This window comes from Corylus avellana, chromosome ca3, assembly GCF_901000735.1.
Source record: "Corylus avellana chromosome ca3, CavTom2PMs-1.0".
NCBI classification, from domain to species: domain Eukaryota; kingdom Viridiplantae; phylum Streptophyta; class Magnoliopsida; order Fagales; family Betulaceae; genus Corylus; species Corylus avellana.
The window spans coordinates 8,066,013-8,080,440 of record NC_081543.1 but is presented as its reverse complement, the minus strand read 5'-3'; the positions used below and the strand labels follow the sequence as shown (position 1 = coordinate 8,080,440).

At 40.6% G+C, this 14,428-nt stretch overlaps 1 protein-coding gene across 3 annotated transcripts in view; it reads right to left on the bottom strand.

The window, feature by feature from the left end:
* The window catches only part of LOC132176694 (probable LRR receptor-like serine/threonine-protein kinase At1g56130), a 46,976-nt gene that overhangs the window by 21,495 nt on the left and 11,053 nt on the right, over positions 1 to 14,428 (bottom strand). For all 3 annotated transcript variants that reach the window (XM_059588972.1, XM_059588971.1, XM_059588973.1), the window contains 6 exons: positions 6,668 to 6,739; positions 1,663 to 1,734; positions 1,510 to 1,581; positions 1,284 to 1,355; positions 826 to 897; positions 321 to 392 (listed from right to left, as the gene is read on the bottom strand). In XM_059588972.1, the coding sequence (XP_059444955.1) occupies positions 321 to 392; positions 826 to 897; positions 1,284 to 1,355; positions 1,510 to 1,581; positions 1,663 to 1,734; positions 6,668 to 6,739 (432 nt within the window). The remainder of the gene's footprint in view (positions 1 to 320; positions 393 to 825; positions 898 to 1,283; positions 1,356 to 1,509; positions 1,582 to 1,662; positions 1,735 to 6,667; positions 6,740 to 14,428) is intronic.

The following is a 14,428-nucleotide window of genomic DNA, read 5'->3' as shown; positions in this document are numbered from 1 at the left end:
AAAAAACAAAGAGAAGAATAAGACAAAAAAGAATTTGACCGAATTTGGCTTTACAATGCAGTGACCCCGAACCCAATTACAGAGAGAGTTTTACACGAGTAACTTATTTATTGGAAAAGGCCATATCAAATACCCAAGTATACCATTTCATCTAAATTAACTTGACTCTAGCATAAGTAACCAATATAACTGTGTTCTGACAGGTTGAGGTTCTTTAACCCATTACCCAGTATACCAATTCCTGGCTCAAGTGCTATAAAGCCATACACAGCAAACTTAATCATACTGTATAGAAGCATCCATCAGTAGGTACAACTTACAGCCGCGATAGGCTTTGGTATTCTCCAATACTATCTGGAATTGAATCAGATATATTGTTGTTCCTTAGTATTCTGCAGGACATGTAACCAAGCAGTCAATTAATTTCCAGAAAAGCAACAAGGATAAAGGAGAAAATCTACAATATGTTAGTAATATGAAAACACACCTACAAGAGAGAAAAATAACACATGAAATAGATAGATACACATGCATTTATGTGGTTCGGCGAGATTGCCTACATCCACAGCATGAGAAAGATCAATTCACGATATCAAATTGGGGGTTCCAAAACTCTCAACATCGCTTTTCTCTGCAACTTTCTGATACAACAGTAGTGACACAGTTTCCTAGCTCTCCGGCCTGTGGCCTATGTCTAACACCATAGGGCTATGGCTTCCAGCAAAGTCCCCTTTACAGTACTTAAAAAGTGTCCAGTCCAAAATACAAGACACCGCACAAAAGTTACATACCAAAATACATTAAATTAAAAGCTGGAACTCTTACAAGAGGGTTAGAGACGTCATGTTCTTAATGAATGCCAATGAAGAGCTTCCATTAGATAAATCACTTATTCTCCTACATTTAAATCATATATGGGATTATAAGCCTCAAAGATCTGCAATATAGAAAGAAAAAGCAGAAATACACCTTTGCTTCCTGAAATTTAGCCTAGGTTCAATTTTTGTCCCTAAATGTAAGAGGTTCCAATTTCATCTCATAAAAGTTTTAAATGGTAGCAAATGTCATGTTTTCATCCATCAGTTCTGAAATGCACACTTGCCTGAGAAAAGGCTGATGTAACAGGGTCATAATCTATGCCTGGCCAGAAGGACCATATTGCTACCTTTTAAATTTTTAAAGGACGAAAAGTTCAGGGATGAAAATTGACTTTGGGTTAACTTTCAGGGACCAAAAGAGTATTTCAGCCTAAAGAAAATTAACCATCAGATGTAGACACTCACAAGTCTTTCAGAGAAGTTAATTTGGAAAAAGTAGATGGTATTGAACCTTCAAAAGAGTTTCCTTGAAGATTCCTACAAAAACATTCAGGAGTAGCTGATTGTAAACTGTAATGAAATACATTTCATGAGGAAAATACAATTATTGAGTAGGTAGTGCATTGAAAACCTAGCTTCTCATTTAAGTATGACTAAACAAAAATAGAGAGAAAAGTTCTTGTCATCCTACAATGTTTCAAGAGTTGACCAATTTCCTATGAAGCTAGGTATCTGACCAGTGAGCTCAGTGTTTGATCCCAACCTGCGACAAAGAGAAATATTTCCTCAAAAAAGAAACATGATCTCAGCTTGTAAATTTTCTTGTCCATACATTCGATCTTACATTACACGCAGGTTCCGTAGTTTAGCAAATGTTTGTGGAATCTCACCACTAACTCCAGAACTATCAAAGTACCTGTTAAGGCAAAAAAAAGAAAAGAAAAGAGATAAAAAATTCAGTTGCAATGTGATAGCAGTCCCATCATAAATAAAAAGGTAATGCTCATGCAAACAAATGAAGTAGGTGGGGCTCTAAAATAGAATTTTAAGGAAATATCTTTTGTTATAGACGGATTAGTATATCATCATTTATTAAAAAAAATCAGAAGGATTTGAACATGGTTTGGCCCCGAACCTGACAACAGACTTTATAGCCATGCACACATGAACAGAGAAATCATGCACCCATGCATGCCACCAATGAGGTCACCAATGGGACCGGGGTGGGCTTTAAAGCCCAGTTTCATTGGTGGGCTTTAAAGCCTAGTTACTAGGTGAAACTGGACTTTATAATGACTTCTAGGGAAGCTCCAAATTGATTAATCCTTTTAGTGTAATAGCGCAGATGTGACTAGCGATTTTCCTTAGGTCGTTACAAGTGGTATCAAAACCACCTAGTAACGCCAAGTCATGTTGTACTGGACCACTGCATGACACCCTGGTCTCATATTGGGAAGATAAGAATAAGCTCACAGAGTGGGTGGTTTATAAAGATAGTCATAGATGCTAAGTCTCACATTGCCTAGTTACCAGATGAAACTGGACTTTATAATGAATTCTAGGAAAGCTCCAAATTGACTAGTCATTTTAGGTTAATAGCGTAGATGTAGCTAGCGTTTTTCCCTGGGTCGTTACATATACCCCACCCCAATGACACACAATATTGTCCGCTTTTGGTTCCTTTAAACCAGACTTCCCAGGAGGTTACCCATCCTGATACTACTTTCGCAGAAGCACACTAAACTGCGGATTTCTGATGGGTTCATGACCATCACATCTTTACAACGCATTGTTGTCATGAATGATGTAAGTATATATATAAAAGCACATCTCCATCTCCATACCCAGGCGAGATGTGGGACGCCATAATCTCCCCCTCTTAGGACCCAACATCTCCGCTAGCGACTCTCATGAGATTAGCCTATTCTTGGCGTCCCAGCAAGTGCCCGCTAGTGACCTTCATGGGCTTGTGCACGCTCCCCCCGTCTTAGGCTGGGCAATGGCTCTGATACCATTTTGTAACACCTCACCCCCATTGACACACAATATTATCCGCTTTTGGCTCTCCCGAACCAGACTTCCCAAGAGGTCACCCATCCCGGTACTACTCTTACATAAACTCACTTAACTGCGGAGTTCTAATGAGATCATGACCATAACGGCTTTAAATCGCGTTGCTGTCATGAAGGGTATAAGTATACATATAAGCACATCTCTATCTCCATACCCAGGTGATGTGGGACGCCACAATCGCCCCCTCTTAGGACCCAACGTCTCTGCTGGCGACCCTTATTGGATTAGCTCATTCTTGGTATCCCACCAAGTGCCTGCTAGCGACCCCATGGACTTATGCACGCTCCTCCATCTCAAGCTGGGCAATGGCTCTGACACCATTTAAAACACTCCACCCCAATGACACACAATATTGTCCGCTTTTGACTCCCCCAAACCAGATTTCCTAGAAAATCACCCATCCTAGTACTACTTTAGCAGAAACACACTTAACTGCAGAATTCTGATGGATTCATGACCATCACGTCTTTAAAACGCGTTGTTGTTATGAAGGGTGTAAGTATACATATAAGCACATCTCCATCTCCATACTTTTATTTGTTGGATTTGGAAACAGACTAGCTACCACATTGAGGAATGGAAAAAACTAAGTTTATGTTACAATATTAATTAAATGATTAACTTTACCCTATGATTGCCCTCCATGAGAATCATGCATGGGAACTTACTTCTCTCCCTCTTGGAAAGCAACCTGTTCGTTATCGCTAGGTTTATATTGTGAAGTATCATCCAGATGGTTCAATAGAGCGATTGAAGGCACGATTGGTTACCAAGGGCTACACTTAGACATTTGGTGTGGATTATTGTGAGACTTTTTCCCCTATTTGCCGCCTTAATTATATTAAAGTTCTACTTTCTATTACAGTTACTTTGGATTAGTCCTTGTATCAATTAGACATCAAGAATGTTTTTCTACATGGAAATCCACAAGAGTGGGTATATATGGTTCAGCCACCTGGTCATGTTGTTCCTAGGAAGGAGTGATTAGTATGTTGTCTAAAGAAAGCATTGCACTGCCCGAAAACAATCACTGCATGCTTGGTTTGATAAGTTCAGTATTGTTGTGCTTCAGTATGGTTTTCAGCATTTTACTTCAAATCATATTGTGTCCACATATCGTTCCTCCTCAAGCATCATCGTTCTGATAGTTTTTGTTGATAAAATTTATTATCAGTGGCAATGACTCAGCAGGTACTGCTGACTTTAAGACCCACCTAGGTAAGCAATTTCACACCAAGGGCTCGAGTTTTCTCTGCTACTTTCATGGCATTGAGGTTACGAGATCAAAAGAAGGTATTAGCTTGTGTCAGTGGAAGTACGTGTTGGATTTACCCTATGAAAATGGTACTCTTGGTGCTCACCCAATTGTTACTCCAATGGACTTCTCGATTAAGTTAGATCTAAAAGTGGAGATTTTTTTAGGACATCAGGTGTTATCAAAGGTTGGTTGATAAGTTGAGTTATCTTACTGTCAATCGTCTCGACATCACTTATGTTGTTGGTGTTGTTATGCAGTTCATGGATGCTTCTCGTCAACCTCATTGGGAATCTATTTGTTGTATTCTTAGGTATGTAAAAGGAGCACTGGACAGCGGGTTGTTGTATAGGCTGTCATCCCTCCTAACTGTAGCTGTGTTTTTTGATGCTAATTGAACATACAATGATATTGATAGACGGTCTACATCCGGTTATTGTAAGTCTATTAATGGTATTTTGGTTACTGGGCGTCTTAAGCCTCCTTGCAAGTTGCAGATGAAGGCTCGTACTAAGCCCCTCCATGGCAAGGTATTATCGACGATGGCTTCGATTTCGGCGGGCCTTGCTGTTGTCTCTAGCGGCATCTCCGATGTGCCCAGTGAAGTTTTTGCCCCTGCGATGGTGAGCATGGGTGGGCCGGTGTCTGAGGTCCGGCAGGGTGCGCTTGTGTTCAAGGACAAAAATAATTAAAACAAATCTAACCCTATTAAAGAAAGGAAAAAAAGTCTTAATAAAATAAAATCCTAATATAAAATTGACAATTAGTGAGAATCGTGGCAATCTTTCATTTTGTACTTCTATTATTTGAGAACTAGTAAAATTTTGATTAAGTGGCGCTGCTCCAGTATTATTTTTGATATTTTCTTTATTTTCGTTTTCACCGAAAATAAAGGTAAATATCGTCCTACATCAGACACCCCCACTTGAAAAAAACTCGTCCTTGAGTTTTCTTTGGAACATGGCACATGCGGCTCCTCAAAAGAAAAATACTTAGAGAAATCTACATAGATAGCATCAAGACACGATTTTTTCTTTTCGTCTACTTCCACAAAAAATTTTTCCAACTATTTCTTCTTGGATGTCATCTTCAACTTCACAGTTTTCTTCAAAGGAATCGGCAATTTTCGTGGTGATTGTGATGAGTTGCACCTGTGACGGAGGTGGTGGTGATTGTTCTTCCATTGGTGCAGTCGTTGGAATAAATAGTTGTTGCACAAATTGTTTCTCTGACGGCAACTCCACTTTTTTAACCAAATTAACAGCTTCCCCATCTCTTTCACCATAATTAATATTCTCTTCATAGGCAGAGTACCTATTTGGAGATTTATGAATATAGTTACGAACAGATTGAATATGACTTACATCAATGTTTCTATGATTCCAAAAGAAACCCATCTGCATGCGTTCAAACGTCTCCCTCAACTGGCGCACCTCTTATTGCATCATCTTCGTCGTCTGCCGGAGCTCTTGGAATTTTCTCTCAAAGGAGCCTTTGATCGCTTGATGTATTGCTGGTAGTCGGATCTCAAAACAACATCTCTCTCACGAATGACATCATTATAGCAGTTGTTGTTGTAGTATAAGTTGGCCATAAAATCCGGATAATGCCGGCTCGGATACCCCATGAATTTGGCTCTCGAAAGAGCCCCTCCCCTACAAGTAGCGTTGTTGGAGATGTTTGTCACCGTTGCGCTGATTGGCCATGATCAGGATAAAGCCTTCTCTGATACCAACTGACGTAGCGGAAGACTAAGGTAACTAATCAAAGAGCAGCGTCTTTGATTCTGCAAGGAGAAGCATCTTCGTCTTCTACCCCAAAAGATAAAACAAGCCCGCAGGCTAAAAGGAAGATAAAACTCCGCAGAGTATTTGAGAGAAAATTCTCTGATTTGATAATAATTCAATTGATTGAGTTTTACATAATAAACTAGTTTATTTATAGAAGAGAAATACTTGTAGAGAAAGTAAACCTAGTCCTAGTAGCGATAGTAAACCTAATCCTAGTAGCAATAGTAAACCTAATCCTAATAAGGAAAGGAAAATAATTAAAGCAAATCTAACCCTATTAAAGAAAGGAAATAAAGTCATAATAAAATAAAATAAAATCCTAATATAAAATTGACACTTAGCGGGAATCGTGGCAATCTTTCCTTTTGTACTTCCATTGTTTGAGAATGAGTAAAATTCTGATCAAGCAGCGCTGCTCCAATATTATTTTTGATATTTTCTTTATTTTCGTTTTTACCAAAAATAAAGGTAAATATCATCCTACATCATTTTATCGGTGTATGTTTATAATATAAATAAGTGAAGGTGTGTGAAGGGAAAGAGAATCCTACACACATACAGACATAATTTCACAACCTCTCTTTCTCTTCCATTTTTTTTTCTCAAACCCTAACCCTAGATATTCAACTTCTATCCTTTTAACTCAAATCTTACATCCCTAAGCTACCAAATGCAATCTATCAAGAGACAGTGAAAATGAAATAGACAATCAACAATGTATCATAACTTACAACTGTTCTAATTTGGTTGAATTCCCAAGCTGAGATGGCAGAGGACCAGAAAAGTTGTTAAACCCAAAAGCCCTACAAAATCAACAACATTATTCCAAGGATTTTATTCTCTTATGTTCAGAATATTATGATCCAGCACATGAAGTAGAAGGTTATGAGAATTGAATCAAATTGTTAAACTCAAAAGCCCTACAAAATCAACAAGTCAATCAACAATATTATATATATTTTTTTTGATAAGTAATGATGATATATAAAAAGAGCGGAGAGGGGCGCAACCCACATACACGGGAAGTATACACAGAGAGCGCCTAAGAGGGAGAAAAATGAAAAAGAAACTCAGAGAAACTAATCACTAAAGGAGTAAGCCAAGCGGCCGTCCAAGAGTAAAGAGTAAAGAAGAAAAAATGAGTCAATTCCTCTATGGTCCTAGTGGAATTATCAAAACATCTAGCATTTCTTTCATTCCAAATACACATCATAAGACATAGAGGAATCATCTTCCACACCACCGCGCTTCGAGCTCGTCCTCCCGCCCACCAACTAGCAAACAAGTCCCTCACCCGGCAAAGCATGACCCAATGCAACCCAAACCTCTGAAAAATCATGTGCCAAAGAGCACTTGCAAGCTCACAGTGAAGAAGAAGATGATCGACTGACTCTCCGTTCTTCTTACACATACAACACCACTCCACTACCACTATGTTCCTCTGGCGCAACGTATCATGAGTCAATATTTTCCCTAGGGCTGCAGTCCACCCGAAAAAAGCCACCCGCTGAGGCGCCTTATATTATTATTATTCCAAGAATAATATAATATTATTCTTGGAATAATATTATATTATTATTCCAAGAATTTTTTTTCCCTTAAGTTCAGAATATTATGATCCACCACATGAAGTGAGTAGAAGGTGATGAGAATTGAACTAAATCTGGCAATGGAAAAAAATTTTTTTTGATAAATAAGTGATTCATTGAAAAGCGGAGAGAGGCGCAACCCTAGTACACAAGAAGTATACAAAGAAAGGCCATACTAAAGGAAAAAAGAGAAACATAAAGATAAAAATTGAGACATGGTGGAAATCTTAGGCACACTACAAGCTTCGGTCCAATGGAACAATGTTTGAATAAGCAACTTTTTGAGCTCTTCCATTGACCTTTTTTGATCTTCAAAACATCTTGCATTCAGCTCTCATCAAATGATCCACATAAGACACAATGGTGCTATTCGCCACACCTCCTTAACTAAAATATTACCATGCTGACCACGCCAACACACTAACAAATCTGCCACCCCTCCAGACATAACCCATGTGACATCAAAAAGAGTGAGTACTACACTCCATAATGCTCGTGCCACTTCACAATGAAGGATAAGATGGTTGATAGACTCACCACTTTGCTTGCACATGCAACACCATCCCACCACAATGATACCTCTTTTACGCAAGTTGTTCAAAGTCAGAATCTTTCTTAGAGTCGCCGTCCACACAAAGAAACTGACTCTCGATGGAACTTTGACTTTCCATATACTCCTCCATGGGAAAGTGGAAGTTTCTGTTCCCGAAGAAGAAAAAGCATGCGGAAAAAGAAAAAAAAAAAAAAAAAACACTGTCCATCACTCCCATAAGCTGTCCGTCACTTTACCTCAAAAATATTTCATTTGGAAGGATTTCACAACATGCAGTCCGTCACTCCCATACGCCTGCAAAAAGTATATAACTTCCCAAAGAACGCTGTCACCACCTCTACCTCCCAATCTTGGACAGCTCGTATGAAGAGAACATTCCACTGTATGCTGCCATTGGACAATTGCATATAATCCCTAACCCATGCCTCCTTATTGCTAGCTATCCGAAATAATTCAGGAAAAGCTTCCTTCAAGGGCTGATTCCCGCACCAATTATCGTGCCAAAATCTAATATGAGAACCATCACCTATCCCAAAACTAATAAATCTCGAGAAAACTTCCCATCCTCTCCGAATATGTTTCCACACTCCCACTCCATAAGGACCCTCCACCACTTTGGTACACCAACCGCCATTCATGCACCCATGCTTGACCTCAACAACCAACCTCCAATATGCCTCTCTTTCCGTAGCATATCTTCATAACCATTTACCCAATAAGGCGAGATTAAAAGTGCGCAAGTTTCGGATGCCCAAACCTCCATCTTGCATGGGCGAGCAGATAGCCCATTTCACTAAATGGAATTTAGTCTCCTCATTTAGTCCACCCCATAGGAAATCTCTTTGTAGCTTCTCCAATCTGTGCGCCACACTCACCGGAATAGGAAATAGAGACAAGAAGTATGTACGGAGGTAGGACAGAGTGCTTTTAATCAGCGTGAGCCTCCCACTTTTTGATAGATACATTTTCTTCTAACCTGGGAATTTCCTTCCCATTTTCTCAACAATGTCATTCCAAATGGTGGTAGACTTGTAAGACGCCCCCAAAGGAAGACCCAAGTATTTCATAGGTAATCCTACCACCCTACAACCAAAGATTCTTGTCAGCCTATCAACATTCTCCACCTCACCAATTGGAACAATCTCAGACTTCGTCAAATTAACTTTTAGCCCCGAGATAGCTTCAAAGCATAAAAACAGACAGCGCAAATTTCTGAGTTGATCCTCATTGGGACCGCAAAAGATCAATGTATCATCAGCAAATAGCAAATGTCAGACACTGTGTCCAAGATTGTTTCTCGTCCTCACTAAAAATCCGGACACAAGACCACTGTTTTCTGTAGCCTCCATCATCCTACTCAACCCCTCCATAACAATAACAAATAGAAAAGGGGATAGTGGATCCCCTTGTCTTATGCCCCGAGAGTTACTAAAAAAGCCTGAGGGTTCTCCATTAATCAAAACTGAATATCGGATTGTAGAAATGCAAAACGTTATCCAGTTCCTCCATTTTTCCCCAAACCTGCTTTGTTGCAATATGAATAGTAAAAACTCCCAATTCACATGATCATACGCCTTTTCTAAGTCCAATTTACATAACAAACCGGATTCTCCATATCTAAGCAGGCTGTCAATGCATTCATTTGCTATCACTACCAAATCTAGAATATGTCTCCCCTTAATATACGCATTTTGAGACTTCGATATTATCTTCTCTAACACATTTTTCAACCTATTAGCAAGCACTTTGGAGATCAATTTACACACAATTCCCACCAAACTAATAGGTCGAAAGTCCTTTAACTCCTCCACCCCTGCTTTTTTTGGAATGAGCGCAATGAATGTAGCATTTAGACTTTTCTGAAACCTTTTCTTGCTGTGGAAATCTCGGAAAACAGCCATAATATCTTCTTTAATTACTTCCCAATATGTTTGAACAAAACCCAATGAAAAGCCATCAGGGCCCGGAGATTTGTCTCCGTGTAGCTCCTTAACCACCTCTTAACACCTCATTTTCTTCGAAGTCCCTTTCTAACCACAACCCTTCCTCACTTCCAATAGACTGAAAGGATAAACCATCCGGTATCGACCTCGTACTACATCTTTCAGTATATAATTAGGTATAGAATTGAAAAATGCGCGCCTTGATATTAGCGACCTCCGAAGACAAAGAACCATTGATAATTAAAGACTCAATGGCGTTGTTTCTTTTGATTGAGTTTGCAACTCTGTGAAAAAATTTGGTATTCTTGTCCCCCTCCCTTAACCACAGCGCCCGAGATTTCTGACGCCAACTTATCTCCTCACACAACAATATCTTTCCAACTCCGAAGATAACTCTTGCTTGCTCCTCCTTTCCTCCTCGTTCAACCCACGACCTTCCTCACTAATATCAAGCTTCCTGATATCATCCAATAACATCTTCTTTCTTTTCCCGACATGCCCAAAAATCTCATTATTCCATCGTCGCAGATCACCTTTCAAAGCTTTTAATTTGCATGCAAGCACATAGCTGGAACTCCCAGTAAATTGATAAGATTGCCACCAGATTTTCACATGATCCACAAACCCCTCAAATTTCAGCCACATATTCTCAAACTTGAAGTATCGTCCTCTTCTCTTCCTTTCCCCACAATCAAGTAAGAAGGGAGAGTGATCCGACAATAGGCACGGGAGTCTTCGTTGAACCACATCAGGAAAATTCTCTTCCCAGTTAGGAGATAATAAAAATCTGTCAATTCTAGACCAACAATGGTTATTTGACCAAGTATATTGCCCACCCACCAAAGCGATGTCCAGCAAGCCTTGATCAAAGATGAAACTAGAGAATTCCTCCATAGGAGTTGCATACCACGTAACACCTACCCTTTCACTCGGATATCTAATGGCATTAAAATCTCCACCAATGCACCAAGGCACTTCCCACCAACTCATGATGCCGACCAATTCATCCCACAATAGTTGCCTATCATTATTATTATTGGGACCATACCTGCAAATGCCCATTCAAAGTTGTCACTGACACTTCGAAAATAGCATGCAATGATGAAACGCCCCACACAAACGTCCAATTTTTCCACTACCCTTCTATCCCACATCAGCAAAATGCCTCCGGAAGCTCCTTGTGACCCTACATAACACCAATCCATGTGAAAGCAACCCCACAAGCTCCTTGATGTCTCTCTAGTAACTTGCTGCAATTTAGTTTCTTGTAAGCACACAATATCCACTTTCCACTCCCCTATAAGGCCCTTTATCTTCATTCTTTTTTTCTCCAAGTTCAGCCCCCTTACGTTCCACGATAAAATTTTTGGCTTCATTAATCAACCATCGAGCCCCTCCCTTTCCCATTGACCTTGATTGCAGTCCCTTTCTTGCCATCATAATTAATAGAACATGACAATCGTTGTAACTCGCGTTTACCTTTGGAGTTTGTTAATGGAGGTGCCACTACTATGTCCGCCACCGGAGGACTTGTTTTGTTCTTTCGGTCAGCTTCAATTGCTCTAAACAGCACCATTATCTCTTCCTCATGCCCTTCAAGTGACAACCCAACAACATGGCAAAAAACTTTCACTCTTTCCACAAGCCATTCACAAGTCTCTTCCTTAGTCAACTCACCCTCCAGTATGTCCCCCCTTTGTACTGCCAGGGGCTCACAATCCACCACTTCTTCATCCCCAAACTGTATCAATTCCTTGCTAGTGAGCTGCTTGTCTCCATGGACAGAGTTGTCAGTGACAGAATATGTGTTGGGGTCACATACTTCATCATTTTCTGACTATCCACACAGAAGCTTTTCCTATTTGAATCCATTGCATCATCTGGTTGGGCATTTTCCCCTTCGACAAAAATTATTGACCATTCTAAAACAATTGGCTTGTTGTCCATTGGGGTCCACCAACATCTTAGGGGATTCAGAGCTACTTCTGTCAGCTTCTCCCCCTTGCCCTCACATCTATTTTGCAATTTGGAACAGCCCTCCGCCCCTATTGTCGCCAGTGCCTTATTCAATACGTTCCCCTGTGCAGCCTCCCCATTGATATCTTGCTCAAGCTGCTCTACGTCCAACTTTGACACTGTTCTGTCCAATTCTGTCATTTCCTCCACTGCTGAGCTACCTCCAACTGCTGCCACAAGCCATGGGTTGTCTGCTTTGTGCTCCCGAGTCTGCCCAAAGGCCTGGTCGGCCTTGTCTGACTTCTCTGGGACGAGTATGGGATCTGCCGTTCTTGCCGTTGTGAACTTCAACTCCAGCACCCACCTCCGGCCACTCCCCGGCACCATTGCGTTGTTTTCTACTGATTCTGCGGGCTGCTGGAGACCATCGCAGTTCTGTCTCGCAGTGCGATTGGTCTGTGCAGCTTGATCTATTCCTGTTGAGCCGAGATTCAGCTCCAGAAACCTTTTTTTTTTTTTTGGTAAGTAACGTTGATATAAAACAAAGCGCAGAGGGGAGCAACCCAAATACACGGGAAGTATAAAAAGAGCGCCTAAGAGGGAGAAAAATGAAAGAGAAAGTCAGAAAAACTAATCACTAAAGGAGCTAGCCGTGCGGCCCCTTGATTCCAACCTACAAGATGCATTTTAGGCTCATCTTCCATTCCTCCCCACAAGAAATCTCTTTGGACTTTTTCAATCCTTTTAGCTACACTTACAGGAATCGGAAACAAAGACAAGAAATAAGTCGGAAGATTAGCCAAAGAGCTCTTAAAGAAGCTTGGGTAAGGATAATTTTACTTGGAGGAGTGGGAGAGTTGAATGGAATGTTATTTTTGTTAGGCCCGTTCAAGATTGGGAGTTGGATTTGGTTTCTCCTTTTTTTGATCGGTTGTATTCTTGCAAGATTTCCATAGGAGTGACAGATCGTATGTGTTGGATTTCGTCCAAGAAAGGAAAGTTTGAGGTTAAGTCGCTCTACAAGGCTTTGTCCCACTCCTATCAAGAGGTGTTTCCTTGGAAGAGCATTTGGCGAACTAAGGCTCCCTTGAGAGTGGCTTTTTTTGGGTGGACTGCAGCTCTAGGCAAAATATTGACTCATGATAATTTGCGTAAAAGGAACATAGTGGTTATGGAGTGGTGTTGTATGTGCAAAAAGTTCGGAGAGACAGTCGATCATCTTCTTCTCCACTGTGAGCTCGCGAGTGCTCTTTGGCAGTCGATCTTTATTCGGTTTGGTTTGCATTGGGTCATGCCTTGCAGGGTGAGGGACTTGTTCGATAGTTGGTGGTCGGGAGGTCGATCCCGAAGCGCAGTTGTGTGGAAGATGATCCCTCTGTGTCTTATGTGGTGTATATGGATTGAAAGAAATGCTAGATGTTTTGAAAATTCCACTAGGACTATAGAGGAATTGACCCATTTTTTCTTCTTTACTCTTTACTCTTGGACGGCCGCTTGGCTAGCTCCATTAGAGATTAGCTTCTCTGATTTTCTCTTTCATTTCTCTCCCTCTTAGGTGCTCTCGTTTATACTTCCCGTGTAAATGGGTTGCGCCCCTCTGCGCTCTGTTTTATATCACATAATTACTTATCAAAAAAAAAAAGCTAGCCATGTGGCCGTCCAAGAGTAAAGAGTATAAAAGAAAAAATGAATAAGTTTCTCTAAAGTCCTAGTGGAGTTTTAAAAGCATCTAGCATTTCTTTCGCTCCATAAACACCACATAAGACAAAGAGGAATCATCTTCCACACAACCGCACTTTGAGAACGCCCTCCAGTCCACCAGCAATCAAACAAGTCCCTTACCCTGCAAGGCATAACCCAAAGCAACCCGAACCAACTAAAATTAGTATGCCAAAGAGCACTTGCAATCTTGCAGTGAAGAAGAAGATGATCGATTGACTCTCCATGCTTCTTACACATACAACACCATTCCACTACCACAAAGTTCATCTTACGTAAATTATCGTGAGGCAGAATTTTGCCGAGGGCCGCAGTCCACCCTGCAGGCATAACCCAAAGCAACCCGAGGGCCTCAGTGGGATCGTCAAACAAGACACCATTGATACGAAGCACTTCCACACGATTATACCTGCGATGAGAATTAGCCACCTTATGAAAAAATCGAGTATTTCGGTCTCCCTCCTTCAGCCACAAATCTCTCGATTTTTTACACCAATGAGTTTCTTCACACAACAAGGTATTCTCCAATTCTTTCGACATATCCGCCTTTTTAAGCTTCTCTTCCTAGCATCCAACTCCTGAATTCCTTCCAACAACTCCTTTTTCCTCCCAATATTACCAAGCACCTCCTCATTCCACTTTTTCAAATCCAGTTTAAGGGATTTTAGCTTCTAGCTAAAACAAATCTAGGTAAGCCCTTAAACAAATAAGACCCCCACCAAGACTTGACCT